We start from the raw sequence: 22,786 nt of genomic DNA, 5'->3' as shown, positions 1-22,786 counted from the left end.
GTCCCTATTCAAATGGCACAATCAAAAGCTCAAACACATTAAACGAAATGAAAACAATTGTCATACTCCTGGCATGGTACAGCCATTTTCTTATGTAGAAAAAATCCGGATTAAAACTGGTTTTATAGGTAGCTAAACCTCTTACTTGAACACTACATAAAAATATATGACATGTAGTAACGTAAATCGCAGTCAAATCAGGTTGTTATCGCAAGTAACGTAGATGGAAAACAGGTTCTACTTCACATGTGCAATGCATATTGAAAACCGATAACTAATACTGATTTTATTAAATACTTTTAAAACAAAAAATATAACATAAATGCCTGTCTTATATGCATTTTTAAGGGGAGAAAAGTTTATTTAGAAATTTTTGTTAAAGTATAGTACTTACTCGGTGTATACGTGGACCTAATGGCATAGTCAGAGTTTATGACTGTTGCACCTGAAGTATCAAGTGTAGTCGATACACCGATTGCTGTTGTAATACCAGTTAACCTCCTTATGTTTTCTGGGCCTTCGTTAAAATAAGTTACTATAAATCCTCCAGTTGAATGCCTGAAAGAGAATTTATTCTTTTAACATGTTTAACTGTTTAAAGATATTTACTTCAAGTGAATCAACTTAATTCATTTCTTCTTGTAAACATAAACAAGAGGCTCTCAAGAGCCTGAATCGCTCACATGTATTTCAGAGGAGAAGATTTTTAAATGTTAGCAAACTTGATGAACAAATTGTGTAAAATTGCCTTTAAAGGTCAATAACTCCTTAAGGGGTCAATTGACAATTTTGATCATATTAACTTTTTTGTAGATCTTAATTTACTGAACATTATTGCTGCTTACAGTTTATATCTATCTATAATAATATTTAAGATAATAACAAACAAGAATGTATCCACAGTACACGGATGCCCCACTCGCACTATCATTTTCTAAGTTTAGTGGACCGTGAAATTGGAAAAAATTCTCTAATTTGGCATTAAAATTAGAATGATCTTATCAAAGGGAACATGTATACTAAGTTTCAAGTTGATTGGACTTCTACTTTATCAAAAACTACATATATGTACCTTGACCAAAAACTTTAACCTGAAACTTGCACTATCATTTTCTATGTTCAGTGAACCGTAAAATTGGGGTCAAAACTCTAATTTGGCATTTAAATTAGAAAGATCATATCATAGGGCACATGTATACTAAGTTTCAAGTTGATTGGACTTCAACTTCATCAAAAACTACCTTGACCAAAAACTTTAACCTGAAGCGGGACAGACGGACGAACAGACGCACAGATCAGAAAAAATAATGCCCCTCTACTATCGTAGGTGGGGCATAAAAACTGCAAAATTTCCTTAAAACTACCAATTTAGTGACAGTAACCCAACAAGTGGTTGTTCGATTCGTCGGAAAATTTCAGGGCTGATAGATCTTAACCAATTGAACAATTTTACCACATATCAGATTTGCTCGCTCTAAAGCTTTTGTTTCTGAAATATCAGCCAACAAGAATTTGTCCTTAGTTCTTGGATGCCCGACTCGCACTATCATTTTCCATGTGCAGTGGACCGTGAAATTGGGGTCAAAAGTATAATTTGACATTAAAACTAGAAAGATCGTATCATGGGGTTTAATAAGTTTCAAGTTGATTGGACTTCAACTTCATCAAAAATTACCTTGACCAAAAACTTTAACCTGAAGCGGAACAGACGGACGAACGGACGGAAGGACGGACGAACGAACGGATCATTAGACCAGAAAACATAATGCCCCTTTATTATCGTAGGTGTGAATTGGACTTCAACTTCATCAAAAACTACCTTGACCAAAAACTTTAACCTGAAGCGGGACAGACGGACGAACGGACTGAAAGACGAACGAACGAACGAACGGACCCACAGACCAGAAAATATAATGCCCCTTTACTATCGTAGGTGGGCATTGGACTTCAACTTCATCAAAAACTACCTTGACCAAAAACTTTAACCTGAAGCGGGACAGACGGACGGACGAACGGACGGAAGGACGGACGAACGAACGGACCCACAGACCAGAAAATATAATGCCCCTTTGCTACCGTAGGTGGGCATTGGATTTCAACTTCATAAAAAACTACCTTGACCAAAAACTTTAACCTGAAGCGGGACAGACGGACGAACGAACGGTAGGACGGACGAACGTACTGACCCACAGACCAGAAAACATAATGCCCCTCTACTATCGTAGGTGGGGCATAAAAACAGCATTTGACCCCTATGTTCTATTTTTAGCCATGGTGGCCATGTTTGTCGATGGATCAAAACTTCGGATACAATCTATAAACTAGATAGCCTAAGGAACATTTAGTTAAAGTTTGAAGGTATTTGGCCCAGTTGTTTCAGGGGGGAAGATTTTTGAAATAGTTCACGACGACAGACGACGACGGCTGCCAAGTGATGGCATAAGCTCACGTGGGGTCCTTCGGGCCCTGGTGAGCTAAAAAGGAAAATAGCACGTGTAAGACATGTTATATGTTAATCAAGACTCCTGGTTTTAGTGGTAGCTTAAGAAAAACTTATTATGCTAAATCTTTTAAGACACTGTACTGTTCCACGGACAATGTCGTTTCCGGAATTAAATCTGCTCTGTTTGCACAACTTCATTTTGATGCAATCGAGATCGCCTTCTCGGAGTATTGATGACCTTCTTTCACATCTTCATCATCCACTGGGATTAAATTACATTATAACTTTTCTTTTCCGAGCCTGTTAATTTTCAAAAACGTATGAAAGAATGTGCACTTGACAGAGGATGCATTAATAAATTTTCTCCAATTGTAGACTGGGTCAGTATAATCTTTGATGTATCTCTTTTCTGTCCAGAGAGATCGGAACCTAACATGAGAAAAGAGGAAATTCCTTCCTGTTCAAATTACCAATAAAGGAAGGGATGATTATTAACATCAACAATGTTCTGCATCACAAGGGAGTAACATCTGAAATTCCATTTTATTCTTATAACCAGTATGTTCCTATTGAATTCCACAGTTACACCAAAAACATTGCACCTAAAGTATGTAACTTTGAGCAAGCATTACAGGACCTTGATTTAGAACAATACATAAAAATTCCTCTATATTGCGACTATTCCTGCTCGCCTTATTATATTTACAGCCCCTTCTACCATACTATTACTGGCGATCTAAACATATCAATTAAACATGAACATCTCCGAAATGTGATATAATGTCCTAAGTTAAGAGAACCCTAACATAGCAATTGGAACAAAAACTTCAAAATAATTACGAATTTCTGAGGACTACTATAGACCATGGAGTAAACGAGGACACTTTGTCAGAAGGGGTCAAAACAATCAGGTCTCTGAAAAAATCGCATTCATAAATTAAGAACTATGTGAATAGTCCTCCAATTTGCTGTTCAATGCAATTTTCCTTGACGCCATGAAGGACTTATGATTCGCCAAAATCTCATCCTTGTCAAATGATATGTTTTGTATTTGGGGGTTTCCAGAGTGCTCTCTTTATTCCTAATTCTTTTACAAGACACTCTTAGTAGTAAGATTACAAGAATTTCTATATTTTTCGGTTTGATATAGCTCATATAGCGCGCATTTTTAAAATTAGTTCTAGTAATTCGAGATTAACTATTCTTTAAACTAATTATACATTTTATTGCATGCATGCTTTATTTTTACAGTGAATGCGCATCTTTGACGCACAAGTATGAGTTGTCTGTGAGCCTAAAATCAATAATGTTGGTATGTGTATATCAATTGTTTTATAAAAAAAAAATCAGAAAAATGCTGTAGTCCTTGGAAAAATTCAAAACGGAAAGCCCCTAATCAAATGGCAAAATCAGAAGCTCAAAAACATTAAACGGAAGAATAGCAACTATCATATTCCTGACTTGGTTCAGTAATTTACTTATGTACCAAAATTAACTAAAATTTAAGAAATGAAAAGAAATATTCTTTATGTTAATAAAACAAAATTGAAGCTTAGAACATCTGACCAGTTACTGGCATACATAGATCTATGTTTAAGCTAGATAGAACAGTTAAGTACAAAACGGAACAAGTTATAAAACATATTTAAACATGTAAAAGTAAAAAGAAATACAAACAATCGAAATAGATATACCATCACAATTACACATACGCAAAACATGTTTTAATCGTATTTTTTCTTAATTATTTAGCACCAAGGATCACCGCCCCCTCCCCTTCTGTTGCAAAGCAAACTTACATTCCAGGATAATCATTTTTGTTGGCTCGGATTCTCTGACCATTGGCAATAGTGCGAATTTCTTCTGTACCAGGATCTAGGAAGAAAATAAATAGTTACTGTTATTTTTGTTTTAAATAAGTAAAGAACGTGTAATCTTTAACCATAAGGGTGAAATCTTGTAATTCATTCTGTTTTGCACTAAAGCATTTTTTTGGGTAAATATTTCAAATGTAAATCATGTTTACTGTATCTAACTATTAATTGAAATAACGTTATTTTGAAAGTTAAAAAATGAACTTCAATGTATTGTGAATAACACAAGTTTATCTTAATGAAAACAAAAATGTGTACCCAGTATACGGATGCCTCATCCGCACTATATTTTCTATGTTCAGTGAAGCATGAAGATGTGGTAAAAACTCTAATTTGGCATTAAATTTAGAAAGATCATATCATAAAGAACATGTGTAATAAGTTTTAAGTTGATTAGACTTCAACTTCATCAAAAACTACCTCGACCAAAAACTTTAACCTGAAGCGGGACAGACGGACGAACGAACGAGCGAACAAACAAACGAACGGACGCACAGACCAGAAAACATAATGCCCATGAATGGGGCAAAACAAATATGTATTGTGTCCGTCCGTTTGCCATTCCTTCGAGATCAAGTGTTGGTTTGGTAATAAATACATGTAATTTTGATATAAAAATAAAGATACAAATTAAATGGAATACACATAGCCAATACAATATAAACTATGTATTGAGCGCGATATCATGTTAATATAAATAAGAAGATGTGGTATGAGTGCCAATAACACAACACTCTATAAAAAGTTAAAAAATATATAGACATGGCCTTCGTCACGGAGTATTGGCTCACATCGAACAGCAAGCTATAAAGGGCTCCAAAATGAATAGTGTAAACAATTCAAACGGGATAGCCAACGGTCTAATCTATACAACAGAGAAACGAGAAACACTTAAGAACCAAACCAACAAACGAGAGCCATTGAACAACAGGCTCCTGACTTAGGACAGGGGCACAAAAAATCCAAACGAACAAAATATAAACTTCTTATATCAGTCCAACATGCGCAATCGTATTTTAATGCGCTAGTTTCCAAGGTAACAGTTATGTAGCCGACATATTACCCTTCTGTACATGGACACATTATTCCGACTAAGAATTAAGATGTTCTAGTTCTTTTTCCTAAATGTCGCATGCTTAATCTGTTATCTGTATAATAAATTCTGCCAGTCAAGGCACATCTCCTTGTACAGCTGGAAAAGCAGCAAACGTCAATTTTGAGGTAGCCTACCTAGGTTATTGCATGGAACAGTTAAGAAATATAGGCAAGCACGCCACCGTAAAATCACATCATTAGGATTTCACATAAACATCAACTAATAATTTATCTACTCGTTTAATAAAATGTAAGAAACCAAAAGAAGTATTCCTAATGTTTATGTAACAAAATTTTCAAGTAGAACACATGACCAGCTACTAGCACATACAGATCCATGTTTAGAAAAGATTAAAAGTTGTAGGCTCAAGATTTAAATCTTGTGCGCACAAGATTTATAGTTGTATGCACAAGAATTAAAGTCGCGCGCAAAACTATTCTAATAACTTGATAAGCAGTAGTAAACTTACTTGTGGATGTTAACAAATTAGATTCCATCAATAAGTACAGGCCAGTCGCCTGACGTCTCCACACCTGCACAGTAGTAAACTTACTTGTGGATGTTAACGAATTAGATGCCATCAATACGTAGAGGACAGTCGTTTGACGGCTTCACACCTGCGCAGTAGTAAACTTACTTGTGGATGTTAACGAATTAGATCCAATCAATAGGTACAGTTCAGTCGCTTGAGGTCTCCAAACCTGCGCATCAAATGATCCTGTGGCGGCGGTGTGAAACTTCCATTCATACACGAAACCACAACAGTCATAACCAAATTCACTAGTTTGAGTCAACACAACAAGAACTCCTGAAAGTATATTTTTTTATCGAAAATCAAATCTTATTTACCTTCATTTTATTATCTTTACATCATCTTCTTGCTCGCTTTTAAAGTTTCTCGGCTTTGTTTCTTAAAAGTTCTAAGTCTTCCCGGATTATTCAATGTGAAGAGTCAAAACTTAATTTTATGGTTCAATAAACTCAAAATAAATAATAGCCATTCATTAAATATGTCAAATAATAAAAATAAATCTGTTTGAAATGTCTTATCCAATTTCTCTTAATGCAAATAAAATATGTTAAAACAAAATTTTGATTAAATTATAAGTGCACTATCTTTTCGTGAGTATTCTGAGGTTCTAGTTTTATGATGTCATTTTCAAACATATAAACATGTTTTGGTTATTCACGATTAAAAACAAACTTCAATTTAGAAACGCTTTGTCAAATTTTGTTCATATCCTCGCATAAAAAATGAATGTGTAGCACAAATAGTTGTCTTTAAAGCAATATTTTGTATTTTCTTTTTTAAGCGAATTAGTTTCGTTAAAGGATGTTTGCTACTCCATTTTAAAATAACAAGCTTTTAAAAAGACTGTTATCAATTGATGGTGTGTAAAAAAATTTGAACTAAAAAGGCGGGGGGAAAATGCATGGCCCGTGTGCTTGTTTTCGAGATATAAGCCATTAAGAATTTGGCGGGAAATAATTCTCTTTAGATTTTTCCTCTCATGATTTACATTTTTGTAACAGTAAAAAAATAACAAGGATTTATATAAAATTTTCAAATATGGCTTTTTAAACTATATGTAATAAAATTTTAAAAAGAAAATAGGGGTTAGCGGGCATTTTTTAATGGGACTATATAGATAAAACCAGAGAAATCCGAATATCTGTCAGCCTCGGAAATTCAAAAACAAGAGAAGCGAACATCCTTAAATCCGGGGGTATCTCAAATAAAATTTTGCATAAAAATATGCAGGCTGTGTAATATTGTATAAAAATTTCTTTGACGATCGACGGTTTAGGACTGAAATATATGGTATATTTAATGATCCTTTTATTCTCTATTTTTTTGAATTTCCTTTATTCTGTATAGTTTTGGCATTTTTATTCTGCACTTATAACTGATTGTTCAATATTCTGTAAACCCCAAACAGACACTCATATTTAATTTGGAAGGCCTTGGCTTATATAGAAAATTGTTATTGTAACTTTTCAATAATAGGGACATTTCGGACAACTATACTAAAAATGAAAATTCTATCGGCCTTTTTCTATTACCAAAAGAACTATTAAACATAACAGTTGTTCTATATATCATATATAATTTGAGAGGCATTGGCTCGTACAGAAAATTGTTATTGTAAATTTTCAATAATTGGGACATTTGGGACAACTGTACTAAACATGAAAATTATGTCGGACTTTTTCTATTACCAAAAGAACTATTAAATATAACAGATGGACGATTAAAAAACAATCATTACTTTTGTTTCTAATTTTACAGGACAGATATTAACTCCTTTATTCTATCATGATATACTATATTAAAAAACAAACATTCCAAGTTGATCATTTTGGAAACTTATCATTTATTTTAATACCATGATACAATGTAACTTTTATTTGTGAAACATGTAATCGTAGGTTACCTGTTTCAGCGTTTACATCAATTTTGTTGGTAAGTCCGTTTTTCTCTCCAGTAGTTTCGTCTTTCGTGCATACGGTCAAAGCACTAACATCTACAATAAACAATTTCAGATTATTAATGAGGGTCTCAATCTGAAAATATTTATGGAAGAACAAAAAATCAAATGGTAAATTCACGGCAATTAAAAAAATAACATAAAATACATTTACGATGCTTTTGTCAACTTGCAAGATTTTGATTTTTAAAAGAACAAAAATACGAAAAGTAAAAACATGAAAACACGTTGCACAAAAATTACACTTTTTCACCAACATTCACAATAAGTGTCTTTCACTGTGGAGAACATGTCGTTTAGAACGTCCATAAGTATGCTTTAAAACCTTATAGTTTTGTAACGTGTTTTGAAAAATCGTGTTTTGTTTGAATTTGATAAGGATTTTTTTTCATGCAATTGTTTACGAAGAAGTACATCCGATAATTTAATTTCCATACATTCGTGTCCCATAGTTTTGGTGTCAAGCTCACTCGACGAAAAGTGATTTAACTTGTCAAGGTCACGGAAATCGGTATGGTTAAAACATTCGTATACTTTACAATGAAGAATTATTTTCAGTGTTGCTTTTGTAATAGTTTAATATTTAAGATAAACGTTTTTATTTTGCCCCATATAAAAGTGTTCATATATCTGTCAGCTCTTTGTGTGTGTGTGTGTGTGTGTGTGTGTGTGTGTGTGTGTGTGTGTGTGTGTGTGTGTGTGTGTGTGTGTGTGTGTGTGTGTGTTTTTTGTTTTTTTTTCCGATTTTGTTTTAATTTGTTTCTTTTAATTTGTTTCTTTTGAATAATGACTAGAAACAAATTTTAGAATGACAATATTGATACTCTTCATTTTACAGGTAAAATATTAGCGTATTATTACAATTTTCTAACTTGAAACCACCAAGGAGAAAATACAGAATCTACAAATCAAATTGCGAAAAGAGCATGATGCCTCGTTCACACGTACCTTTAATTCGAATTGAATTCGAATCGAATGCGAATCGAATTCGCTAATCGCGTTCACACACTCTTCTTTTTTTAATTCGAATTGATTCGAATTGGCTAATTCTAATTAACAAATTCGCATTAGAAATACGTTTTTATTAATCCGAATTAAAAGTAAACGTCGTTAAGACAGTAAAGCGAATTTGACGCGCATTCTAATTCGAATTAGAATTGACGTTAGGACGTTAAACGTTTCGAATGCGAATTAGTTAATGCGAATCGAATTCGAATTACGTGTGAACTCAGCATTAACTAATTCGAATTAGTTTAATTCGCATTCGAAACATTTAAAGTCCTACCGTCAATTCTAATTGGAATTACAATGCGCGTCAAATTCACTTTTCGGTCCAAACGACGTTAACATTTATGCTGAGTCCACACGTAATTCGAATTCGATTCGCGTTAACTAATTCGAATTAGTTTAATTCGCATTCGAAACGTTTAACGTCCAAGGTAACGTCAATCCTAATTCGAATTGGAATGCGCGTCAATTTCGCTTTACTGTCTTAACGACATTAACTTTTAATTCGGATTAACAAAAACAAATTTTTAATGCGAATTAGTTAATTCGAATTAGCCAATTCGAATCAATTCGAATTAAAAAAAGAAGAGTGTAAACGCGATTAGCGAATTCGATTCGAATTCAATTCGAATTAAATTGTCCGTGTTAACGAGGCATAAGTACCAGGGCCCGTATGCATAAAGCTACTTAAGGGGGTAGACCTTGGTTCAGGGAGATAACTCTTTAAATCAGTTAAGCGTTTGTAAAAGTCAAGTTCATCAATGTATTTTAAGCATTTGCCTGAAACAGATTGAAAATAATCTATGTAACATAGAAGCTTAGAATATATTTTTAAAAATGGTTGACACAAACATACTGATGATTTTAAGAGTTATTTCCCTTAACCTAGGTCTACCTCCTTAAGTTAAGATTTTCCTTAGTAAACACTTAAGTTAAGGAAACTCCGCCCTTTTTATCTAAGTGGTATGCATAAAAAATCTTAAACTAAGTATTTCCTAAGTAAAATCTTAGTTGTTTTAAGTCACGCCCACAAAAATTAAGTGGTATGCATAAAACTCCTTTTACTAAGGAAACGCCTAAGATAACACTTAAGTCTAAGGTATCTATAGAGCTACCTTAAATTTTCAAAAATAGTTAAAAATTAGTCGAAAGTTTGCGTTTTTGGTAGAACATTATTATGTTAGCTACAATTTGATTGATTAATATATATATATCAGTAATAAACTAATTATTCGTTTATTTATTGCTAAATAATAAGTAAATATTAAAGATCATCGTTATTTTCTTCGAATAACGTATAATCAACAAATCAAGAGATAACAGTGGGTAGTTATATATACTATTTCCTAATCTCGATGTTATATATACCGAAAAGTACTGAGTGTTACACACATGTAATTCATGGTACTTTTTTTCTTTTGTTTACTTTGTACGTGCACGGTTTTTTTTAATTATTAAAATACACCGCGCGGTATCAATTTTAACCGTTAGTTAAAAACCGAATCAAGGAATGAAGAGAGCATGAAAAACCACACTTTATATATGTATGGGGGGGGGGGGTGTTTCTGTTTTGCCGGGTGGATTGGGGTTGGGTGGATTTTGGTGCGTCATTTGAACTTTCAATTCAGTTTTATTCTAAAGATGTAGGGCATACCCTAATTTTTTGTTCACTTACCGGGACAATATCGAAAAGTTTTAAGACCTACCAGAGATGGATTTCTTTCATAAAAGGGGGGGGGGGGTATGAAACAATTAGGTTGATTGTTTGGAATCACTGTTACGGCAGTCAGAAGTCCCCATGGAATTCGTCGGTTATATAAGGTATTTGTGATACCTTACTCGTTTTAAACTATTTTTTCATATTACCTTATACATTCAGAGAGATATATTGCGGTTCGAAAATATTTCTAAGTTCGTTAAGATGTGGAGAATATACTTACTGTAATAATTTGTTTTAGTAAAATTTGTAGGACTTTTGAAATATACCCTAGTTTGTATATGGATTTCTGGAAAACAATCTACCCTTCCCTTTTTTTTTGTTGTAAAAGGGAAGTGAAAAAAATGTTAATTTCACATCAAAATAGATTTTTTTAAACTATAAGCAAATGTAGGCAAGGGTTCTGGACAGGGAGATGGCAGCGCAGAATAAGCTCAACGATAAGTGAACATTTTATTGAAAAAAAAGTGTTTTGTAAAATTATTTGTTAGCACATGCATGCTTACAATGCTGTACTCAGTCTTGTGCTACGCCACTGATTTAACCTTGATCATGTTTTGTTAGAGTTTAAAACATATTGTTGTCTCCAGAAAATATTACACCCATGAAAGATAATTAAAGATTAAGTAGAGGAAAGTTTTGGATTACCAATGCTCATCCGTCAAAGCATCAACCATAAAAAGCGTTGTCTTATATGCGCCAATTGTTCATCATTAAACTATGTTACGTTCTATTGAATTGTTTTACATGTCTATATCAATTTAACCCCAGCTCTTTAAAATAAAAGCATGCATTGATCAATAAATTAAAATAATCATAACAAACTTTTACACGGATGAGTACATGTGATGAGCTAATATTTATCATACGGTAACTAGAGAAAGGTTCCGATTTAAGTATTCCTTAGTTAAGTGAATACTTAAGTAAGTTTATGCATACCATTTAAGAATTTGACTTAACTATGGAAATTCTTAGTGAAATCTAAGTTTAAGGAATACTTAAGTTAAGATGTTTTATGCATACGGCCCTGGGGGTTCTTTGTAAAAATAAACATATAGTTAAATACGCTATGCAAAACGATTTTTTTTATTAGAATTGCTGTATCTTAAAATGTACTAGTATACAAACTGTTAAAACATGAAATATTTATTGTTTATATTTTTCATATTGTACTGAATTATTTATTACTGTCACCTTGATGGGTTTTTTTTGTATATTGTACCAGAGACATATATATGTCTCTGATTGTACTTATTTGGAGAGGATTGTGCTTGGTTGTTAAAACTTGATTCCAATACTTTTGTTTATTTTGACAATAAAATATAATAATAATAAACTAAGTACCGTGAAACAATGATTGATATGTGAACCGCTAGATTTTAATTGATATGTGAACCGCTAGATTTTAATTGATATGCGAACCGCTAGATTTTAATTGCTTAATCTTTGAGACTGTTACTATTGTCTTAAAATGAAGAAAAAACAAAAAACTCTTAATAAACTAAAACATAATACATAATATAAAAAAAATAAACTAAAACATAATACATAATTGAGATTATAAAAATTTTATATTTTCAATAATCTGGTTTAATTCAATCAAATATTCGTGTGGGTGCGTGGGCGTTGCAGCCTGTAGCTCAATGCCATATTCGGCATGGCCATAGCGTCGATCGCAGCATAAAAAAAGAAAAATTTTACCTTCTCCTCATTTTATAATAATTCACTGTGGAGCTAATGATTTGACAGATTTAGAATTGACAGGGACGGGTTTAATGGAAAATGTAAAATGTTCTATCCTACGTTACAAGGCTTTATTTAAAAATGTTATTATAATATGGTCTTCAATGCTACAGCGCAGATACTGGCATTTTGCCCCCTTGAATGCGGGTGCAATAATCGAACAGAAGAGAAAAAGAGTGAATTCAGTGGTCAAAAACTTTGTAATAGAAAACGGGGGGAAAGCTATATTACATGAGAACATTAGGGCAAGTGAAGTGTCTTTATACAGAACAGATGGAACTCATTTGTCACAAACTGGAAATCAGGTTTTCTTAAATAATATACAAGGGGGGGTTGAGTCTTTCCTACGCACAACAAAATCAACTTTTCCAATGATTCAATAATGAAAATTTTGTGGAGGTGAGAACCCCAGTCAGATTTGGTAGCTGACTGGGGCTCTCATGTGGCGGTCCAGGGAGACTGGTAGTGATTGGGGGATTATTTCACTCGGCCCTTGCTCTGGGCCTGACAAGTTCTACAATTTGCAGGTTTGGAAAATGTGGTTAGTGGTAACGGTGGGGTCTACAGATGGGTAACTCTGGGACCTCCTCCACCTCATATTATAGAGGGGAGGCCTACACCTGCCAACAGGTGGGGCACTAATAACTGGAGCATTGGTAATACGAGTGTTTTCCCCGGTCACTCCCCATGGTAGGTGGTGGTGTAACCGTGTTTAACTACCAGGGGTTTTATGACACTATGTCAACATAGGTCAGCTGATAGCCATTGTGTATAGGTAATCGGTAGTCACCCTGGCGCCTCAACAAAATATTATAAAATACTCTGTAGCCAAAGTAATGCCACAAAGTAAAAATGTTTATTCTAGTCATGAAAATGTAAATACAAGTTGGTGTAATAAAATGTATGTTTAATTCAAAGGATTGTTTTTGTATTAGTTGTAAAAGTTATAAATGAAAAACAGAGGATGGAACCTCTACACAAATGAGTATAATATACAGAAAGTCTGTATAATGTTAATTTTGGTATTTGTGAATTACGGTAAAACAACAGATAAAGAGAGACAACTCTAGATGAATTTTTAATCACTTTGTGATTAAAGGTAGAACTTCAACATAGTTTCGAAATACGTCAACAACTCTTGATCGTTGTTCTTCATCTCATTGTTATTCGTTCAGTATTGATATAGGGTCTTCTTCTATGAGTATTGCAATTAATTGAGATTATAAAAATTTTATATTTTCAATAATCTGGTTTAATTCAATCAAATATTCGTGTGGGTGCGTGGGCGTTGCAGCCTGTAGCTCAATGCCATATTCGGCATGGCCATAGCGTCGATCGCAGCATGAATCAGAATTTTGGAATTCCCGTATCAGCTAGAATAGAATTTTGGAATTCCCGTATCGGGCACTTGTTAATTTGCTGTCGACAAGAAAGCAAGTGTTACGCAAATAAGTTAAAATATCCAAACCCGCCCGCCCTCCCTATGAGAATAGTTGCTGCTGTTTTTGTTTTATATTTTCAGGCACTGGTTTGCTGTATTTGATTACAATATTATGGTTACCAGTATACAAGCCGGACCTTCATAGTATTGGACCTATACAGGACTATTTGGAATAAACTTGCGTTTCTATGATTTGGACATTTCCGCCATTAAGCACGTTATTAACATATGGACTATTGTGATTTAAGCATCCAGAATTAATTCTAGTTTTAAGTAATTAACAATTTAAACAATTTGAAAGAAAACAAGACATTTTAAAGAAATTAATTATCTTCTACTATCCTTAGGCGCAGAGTCAAATTTGAATGGGGGGAGGTCCAGGGAGACTGGTAGTGATTGGGGGATTATTTCACTCGGCCCTTGCTCTGGGCCTGACAAGTTCTACAATTTGCAGGTTTGGAAAATGTGGTTAGTGGTAACGGTGGGGTCTACAGATGGGTAACTCTGGGACCTCCTCCACCTCATATTATAGAGGGGAGGCCTACACCTGCCAACAGGTGGGGCACTAATAACTGGAGCATTGGTAATACGAGTGTTTTCCCCGGTCACTCCCCATGGTAGGTGGTGGTGTAACCGTGTTTAACTACCAGGGGTTTTATGACACTATGTCAACATAGGTCAGCTGATAGCCATTGTGTATAGGTAATCGGTAGTCACCCTGGCGCCTCAACAAAATATTATAAAATACTCTGTAGCCAAAGTAATGCCACAAAGTAAAAATGTTTATTCTAGTCATGAAAATGTAAATACAAGTTGGTGTAATAAAATGTATGTTTAATTCAAAGGATTGTTTTTGTATTAGTTGTAAAAGTTATAAATGAAAAACAGAGGATGGAACCTCTACACAAATGAGTATAATATACAGAAAGTCTGTATAATGTTAATTTTGGTATTTGTGAATTACGGTAAAACAACAGATAAAGAGAGACAACTCTAGATGAATTTTTAATCACTTTGTGATTAAAGGTAGAACTTCAACATAGTTTCGAAATACGTCAACAACTCTTGATCGTTGTTCTTCATCTCATTGTTATTCGTTCAGTATTGATATAGGGTCTTCTTCTATGAGTATTGCAATTAATATAAAAAAAGTAAATTTATCTAAATCAATTTAGGTCTTACCATATAATTTCCATAACAGGACAAGTGCTGCAAATACGATGTTGTTTTTAATGGTCATTTTTATAAAATATGATATATTTTCTACGGATTATACATGACTTTATGTGAACGCGTCTTTGGGTCTCTTATTTCTACATTTGAAAGTCTGTGAACGGAAAGGTTGGTGTTATTTAAGTGTGACAACTTCTTTCATTCATATTCATATTGTTAAACATAAAATCAAATAATTTAAATTTCAACATTGTTATAGTAAACAAATCTTATTTGCCCTTTTCTATTGGTTAGAACGATGTATTATATAATATATTTGAAAGTACAAATAACAATCGAATTAAATTTATTATATGAAATGAACACTTGTTCCATGATCGTCAGCACGTTTACAGATTTGCGTCATGATATTGTGTTACTGCTTTCATTGAATAATAATTTATTCAACGTTTTACTTGAGTAAATTTATTTACTTTGTTTGCTTATTTTCTTTATATTTTTGTGAAGTAAAATAATAATCACGTGACGGCTTATATCATCTAGTTATTGTATAGTTATCAGTGGCATTCCAGAAAGTTATGAAACATTTTGTATATGATAGTACATTTTCAAAAATTACAAGTCAATACATATAGGACTAGTCCGAAATTACTCTTACATCCAACGGCTGTTTTGACAGACAAGCTGGAGTCCATGATTACTCTTGCGTCCAACGGCTGTTTTGCCAGACAAGCTTGGGGACAGTCCCCCACCCCAGCTTGTCTGGCAAAACCGTATATTCAGTTTTATATAAAACTCAGACATGACAAACAGCTAAACCAATCAAACAAAAGAATCAAGTCTGATAAATGACCAAACAAGAACAAAAAAAAAGATACATACCAACGACAACTTCTGAATTACAGGCTCCTGATTTATGACAGTCTTGATGTGGCGTGGTTGAACACGTATATTAGTATGCATTCATCCCCCTAAACTACGACATAAGTGAAATAGCACAACATAAAAACAAACTGTAAAAATCATTTGAAAATGACTTTTTTTTATTGAGTACCATTTCCATTGATCACATAACATAAATAAAATACATGAAAACAAAACGTACTAGCAAACAAGAGTCTGCTGAGAGGAAATTTATTGTAAAATTAGCACAAAACAATCATGACAAAAGAAGATTCCTCGTAAGGGCATCGTTTACTTGTTATACGATGATCTTATAAAAATATAGCATTTCGCTCACACGATGCAAAGCTGCAGAGATCTAAATTTACAAAAAATATTCATTTCGAGTTTCTAGGATAAATCATGTCTTTATACCTCAGTATGTTTTTTCTATATAAAAATTTGTGCTATTTCATTCCACAGACTATTTGCCAGTCAATAGTTTCAAAGACTATTACCCCGGTTAATAGTTTCATAATCATCTTTCCCGTACTCATTCATGCTTATTTTTCATTGGACAATAATGATGTCATTGACTATTTTGCTTGGCAAGGTCAAACTCTAATATTGTAAACGGTATAATCTGTTTATGTTGATTGTAATTTCACTTACAAAAAATAATGCCTGTACCGAGTCAGGAATATGACAGTTTTGTCCATTCGTTTTTTATGTGTTTTTTTATTTTACTTTTGATTTTTTTTTTATAAAAGAGAGGAACAATTCGCACGCATTTTTTTAAAGATCTAAAATATAGTACCTTATTCATAATATGGGTTCGGTCGTCATATTCTAAAAGTGAATTTTCGTTTGGTGTACTTTAGCTTAAATTTATCATTTGCACGGAATTTAACACAAGTTTTTCTAGTCTTGATTGCAATTAATGAAATATTTACAAATACAAGAAGAACTATACAAAAAAAACGTATAGTTCATCTTGTGCATGTCAAGTTATGTGACAATTTTTTTCTTTTCTTTCAGATGATATATGTACACTTTTAGAAAATTAGTTAATTTGGTATATAAAAACACTTAATGACTGTGTTGTTCAGTATAATAAAACACATAATGACTGCTTGTGCGGGTAATAGCAAGTTTGTTGTCCCTTCGCTTACCAACTATTGATCTCGGCTTTGCCTCGAGCAATAGTTGGTATCTCAGGGACAACAAACTAGCTATTACCCTCACACCTAGTGAATAGGTGTATAATATTAAGGCGGCAACCCAACATGCACTATTGACCAAACTCGAACGGCATGGGTACCCAACTTGGAAATAAAGAGCCATACATGTATTTGACTCATTCCTCGTAGCACATCAACTGAACCTTTATTTATACATCTCAACAGTGAATACACGGATGTTTTAGTAACAAGTTCTAATAAAACGTGAGTCTAATGTGGTTTACAGCATTTTAACCTGACCATGATTAAATAAACTGAAACATCTGTTAATGGCCGTTAGTTTTCTCGTTTGAATTGTTGAACATTTGTTATTATGAAGCCTTTAATGGCTTACTTTGTGATTAAGGTTATGTTCATTGCTGAAGGCTGTAAGTTGAACCATAGTCATTCTTTAAAACTTCTACGTTACTTGGAACTTGGTAGATTATTATACCTTTCATATATTTTAAACAATTCTATTGGGTGAAACGTTATCACGTGACATGGAATAATTCATTTGTTTTTTCATTCAATTGCAAGGAAGGATGAATAACCCTAAAAATTTCCACCAGCGGTGAATAACCCTATTATTCACCGGCGAATAACCTTTTGAGTTTGTTGATTTGTACTTGAGTTATCTCCCATGAAAATGACGTCATAGACGTAAATAAACAAAATGGCAGCGTTCACGTTAACTGGAAGCTCATTGACAGAGAGACGAGGAAATAAGGCATTGGACATGAATAGAGTGCCAGCAGCTGATGATAGCTCTTATAGAGTAACGGTCCTTTTTAGGGCCATCAATATTTTACAAAAAGATTCTACCTTTGTTGTACATTCTAGAAATTCTAGAGCACAAATGTATTTTCAAACGTCAGTTTGTCTTTGATTTTGTTATGTAAAAAATATATTGAAAGTTTTCGAAAGGCCTTTCCACTGTTAGTTCGGTATAATAAAACAATTGTGGCCCGTTGAAAAGGTGAATATCCAAAATTGTCAACCCTTAAAAGTTATTTCACTTCGGGCTGCGCCCTCAGTGAAATAACCTTCTCGTGTTGACAATTTTGGATATTCACCTTTTCAACGGGCCATAATTGTATATAGTTGTCTTATTGGCAATTGTACCAAATCTTCTTCTTTTTTTTAATGAAACATTTTTTTTAAAGTTTTTATCGGTTCCGAATAAAAAAAAATACTTCTTTTCTTTATTTGCAAAAGATTGACAGCTCATGATAGCCTCGTTTAAACATAGATCAATCTACACCTAAATTTCAGTTCCATTGACTTAAGATCCGGTTACTTCATTTATTTCTACACATTGCTGCCCTGTATTTTACTACCTTTTTTTACTTAAGTGACGAGATTCATGCTAGCTCTATGTGCGTAGCAGCATGTAACTAATGTCACTGTTGTGAATCTACTCCTATGACTGGCTATTAGGATGAATTTGGCTATTAATTTTAAGTGTCTACAAGGTAGATAACTTGAAAGTTTCTATGTTACTATACATTCCTGGCTTTCAAATTGTGTATGTTTTAGCGTTATATTTTGGGAGGCATTATATTCATTTACTAGCACTGTGTCGATACTACTTCTAACGGACTGTCGTTCTCCGAGGATATCTCCAGCTCAGAAGTCAGTGCTGCGGTACCTACATGATTTATAACACTTTGTATTTTGTTGATAAATTAAGAAAGCGTTCCCTCAAGTAAAGTTGACTTTGCATGAATTTGGATACTCATTTAGTTTCCATTTTAGTCATATTGTCCCGATGAAGGAAACAGTATAATAACAAAATAAAAATATTGAACTCCTCGGAAAATCGAAAAACGAAAACACCGTAATCAAAATTAAATGGCAAAACCAAAAGCTCAAACAGATCGAAGGAAAATACAGGGGGGAAATATTTACATTAAGCACGTAGGATTGTGAAATGATTTATTGAAGCCAAAATTTCTTTTCATTAGTTTCAGTGTGATCCACCTAGAAAAACGGTGTTCATAAAAGAAATTTCTGTTTATCAGTCTTTGCAGGGTTTGAAATCTTAATGTCAATCAAAACGAAGGTCAAATACCCTAATATTCCTCCCTAATATTTGAAATTATTTTGAAGTAAGAAATATATCTCCCTCATGCAAATTCCTTTATCCTTATTCGACTTTGGCTTTATACTTTTTGCCTTCTTTGGTTTACAAACCATTAGTTTGTGATTTCAACTTATTTGTTCTATTCCTTGTGATTTCAACTTATTTGTTCTATTCCTCGCGAAAGGGCTTTGAAAACTTTGAAGGATTTTAATTGGTAACCTAGACCGACAGAAATTTATTGTACTTTAGTTATAACTAGAATTAAGGGACTTCAAGTGTTGCCAGGAATGAAAGTTACAGGTATGATAAGGAAATATATTGGATTCTGAACTTACGCTTCTAGCATTGGGTCGATATCTCTGATGTTACTCTCTGATGGTATTGCCAGTCCAATAGCAATTTCTTTAGTACTAGCATAGAAAAACTAGAGGCTCTAAATAGCCTGTGTCGCTCACCTTGGTCTAGGTGAATATTAAAGGAAGCAGATGGATTCATGACAAAATTGTGTTTTAGTGATGGTGATGTGTTTGTACATCTTACTTTACTGAACATTCTTGCTGCTTAAAATTATCTCTATCTATAATGAACTTGGCCCATTAGTTTCAGTGGAAAATGTTAGTAAAAATTTACAAATTTTATGAAAATTGTTAAAAATTGGCTATAAAGAACAATAACTCCTAAGGGCCATTTCGGTCATGTTGACTTATTTGTAAATCTTACTTTGCTGAACATTATTGTTGTTTACAGTTTATCTCTATCAATAAAAATATTCAAGATAATGACCAAAAACAGCAAAATTTCCTTAAAACTAACAATTCAGAGTCAGCAACCCAACAACGGGTTGTCCGATTCATCTAAAAATTTCAGAGCAGATAAATGTTGACCTGATAAATAATTTTACCCCTGTCAGATTTGCTCTAAATGCTTTGGGTTTTGAGTTATAAGCCAAAAACTGCATTTTACCCCATGTTCTATTTTTAGCCATGGCGGTCATCTTGTTTGGATGGCCGGGTCACCGGACACATTTTTTCAAACTACTAACCCTAAAGATGATTGTGGCCAAGTTTGGATTAATTTGGCCCAGTAGTTTCAGAGGAGAAGATTTTTGTAAAATATTACTAAGATTTACGAAAAATGGTTAAAAATTGACTATAAAGGGCAATAACTCCTATAAGCCAAAAACTGCATTTGACCCCATGTTCTATTTTTAGCCATGGCGGCCATCTTGTTTGTATGGCCGGGTCACCGGACACATTTTTTAAACTACTAACCCAAAAGATGATTGTGGCCAAGTTTGGATTAATTTGGCCCAGTAGTTTCAGAGGAGAAGATTTTTGTAAAAGATTAGTAAGATTTACGAAAAATGGTTAAAAATTGACTATAAAGGGCAATAACTCCTAAAGGGGTCAACTGACCATTTCAGTCATGTTGACTTATTTGTCAATCTTACTTTGCTGAACAGCAAAATTTCCTTAAAATTACTAATTCAGGGACAGCAACCCAACAACGGGTTATCTGATTCATCTGAAAATTTCAGGGCAGTTAGATCTTCACCTGTTTAACAATTCTACCCCTTGTCAGATTTGCTCTAAATGCTTTGGTTTTTGAGTTATAAGCCAAAAACTGCATTTTACCCCTATGTTCTATATTTAGCCATGGCGGCCATCTTGGATGGTTGGCCGGGTCACCGGACACATTTTTAAACTAGATACCCCAATGATGATTGTGGCCAAGTTTGGTTTAATTTGGCCCAGTAGTTTCAGAGGAGAAGATTTTTGTAAAAGTTAACGACGACGACGGACGACGACGGACGCCGGACGCCAAGTGATGAGAAAAGCTCACTTGGCCTTTTAGGCCAGGTGAGCTAAAAACGGATATTCTTATATTTAAATTTTGGAAATTATTTTAGGTGAAGGAATATTTCTCTCTCATGTAATCTGATTCCTTGCAATACTTTAGTCTTAGATGCATGATTTTTTTATTTGTTGTTAATGGCTTTGAACTAGCTGTCAGTAACAGCGACTACTACTAAGATCTGTACTTAGTGTATTTGTTGTTGTTGGGATATATACAAGTACCCGGCAACGTCCACGCTGTGTTATATTTCTATTTGTATCCATCTGATAAGTTAAGCCTTTCGTGGAGAGCTGTCTTTTTGTCAATTATACTACATCCTTTTTATTATATTTGGCTTTACGTTTTACAAACTACATATATTAATAATCTTTGGATATTCTCAAATATTTTGGCCTCGAGCATAACTGGAGAGATATTCATTGTTGAAATTGCATCTGGTGTAGAAAAATATTGGTACCATTAATGTTATTAAGTCTTTGGGGTCAGTACTATTTAATAATTGTTCGCCTTAGATGTATTTAAGTGCCTGTGTAAAGGATTGTTGCTGTGTATAGACTTACATGAAGGGTAAACAATGTGAAGTTTAACTAACGCCGCTTGGAACGTTGACCGGGATAGAAAGTTTTTTTTTCATTTGATTTTCACACTGGTTATTGTCATTGTATATCTTGATATATGATTATTGACGTCTCGAAAGATTAGAAGTAAAGTTTAAAGCATTAAGTTAACATCAGTTAAAACAGAGTTTCAATCATCGACTTGCGGAAAATGTGATAACTTGCGGATGTTAAAACATCCCATAATAGCTTGATTTTATTTCGACATAATAATAATATTTTAGTCACTGAATTGTTCCATGAAACTGCCAAACCACAACATACATTTTTTTAATGAAAGAGGACTACACTTTTCCATACTGAGATTTCATTTCAATTTAAACATGAACGTACCTTCATTTAAACACTTAAACGGTTCTAGACAGATGACATATAATGTGTTTCTGTTATATTTCGATGAAATAAGAAGACTATGAGTTGCTTTTCATCATTTAGTAATTTTCATAATTTCCAATGCAAAAAAAAGAAATCATTCAATTATTATCACATCTGTATTAATTTAAGAACATTCTAATTATGTGAAATATGAATTATTTCAGAAAAATTGATTGCAAAAAATAGCAAACAAATAAAATCAAGGATACCAGGCTGTCAATTGTGTACGTCAAACGAGCGCTTTTGTTTTGTTTTACACAAAAGCGGTCGAATAAATAAATAAATATACAATAAATGTGCAATTTCGGAAAATATATAATTTATTTGTATGAGCTTTAGAAGCAGGACGAAAAGCGAAGCCACGTTCAATCCACCATTTTCTGCATTTGAAAATGCCTGTAACAAGTCAGGAATATGAAACTTTGGTTATTCAAATCTAAAAGCATTGTCTCTATTTTCTCAAATAAATCGACGTAGTTTAAACGCGGACCGCGAAGAGGACCCTAAAATGAACTTGTACCGAAAAAAGAATATCCACATTACACATTGCTACAAAAAGAAAGCGGGATATCAGGAGACTGTATTTGTACATACAAGTACAAATACAACTGTACAACAAATGATTATTATACCTGTTACATGTAAAATAGTTAGCTAATTGCAGGATAAAAAAACCAACATCAAGCACGAAGTTGTAGAGCATTGGAGACTAACAATTACGTCAGGTTTTTCCCAATACAACTAAGATCATCTATTCCTGTGGGT

At 33.5% G+C, this 22,786-nt stretch overlaps 1 protein-coding gene and 1 long non-coding RNA gene across 2 annotated transcripts in view; one reads left to right on the top strand and one right to left on the bottom strand.

The window, feature by feature from the left end:
* Window positions 1-15,133, bottom strand: part of LOC143076847 (protocadherin Fat 3-like) — a 35,583-nt gene extending 20,450 nt beyond the window's left edge. Inside the window, exons 1-5 of the mRNA XM_076252741.1 lie at window positions 14,994-15,133; window positions 7,849-7,938; window positions 6,051-6,221; window positions 4,243-4,318; window positions 395-558 (exon numbers count right to left, since the gene is read on the bottom strand). Coding sequence (XP_076108856.1) covers window positions 395-558; window positions 4,243-4,318; window positions 6,051-6,221; window positions 7,849-7,938; window positions 14,994-15,051 — 559 coding nt within the window. The 5' untranslated portion in view covers window positions 15,052-15,133. The remainder of the gene's footprint in view (window positions 1-394; window positions 559-4,242; window positions 4,319-6,050; window positions 6,222-7,848; window positions 7,939-14,993) is intronic.
* The window catches only part of LOC143075162 (uncharacterized), a 227,498-nt gene that overhangs the window by 79,473 nt on the left and 125,239 nt on the right, over window positions 1-22,786 (top strand). The gene's annotated exons all lie outside the window — the stretch shown is intronic.

The sequence above is a fragment of the Mytilus galloprovincialis genome, chromosome 5, assembly GCF_965363235.1.
Source record: "Mytilus galloprovincialis chromosome 5, xbMytGall1.hap1.1, whole genome shotgun sequence".
NCBI classification, from domain to species: domain Eukaryota; kingdom Metazoa; phylum Mollusca; class Bivalvia; order Mytilida; family Mytilidae; genus Mytilus; species Mytilus galloprovincialis.
The sequence above is the reverse complement of the archived record's forward strand: the minus strand, read 5'-3'. Positions and strand labels throughout refer to the sequence as shown.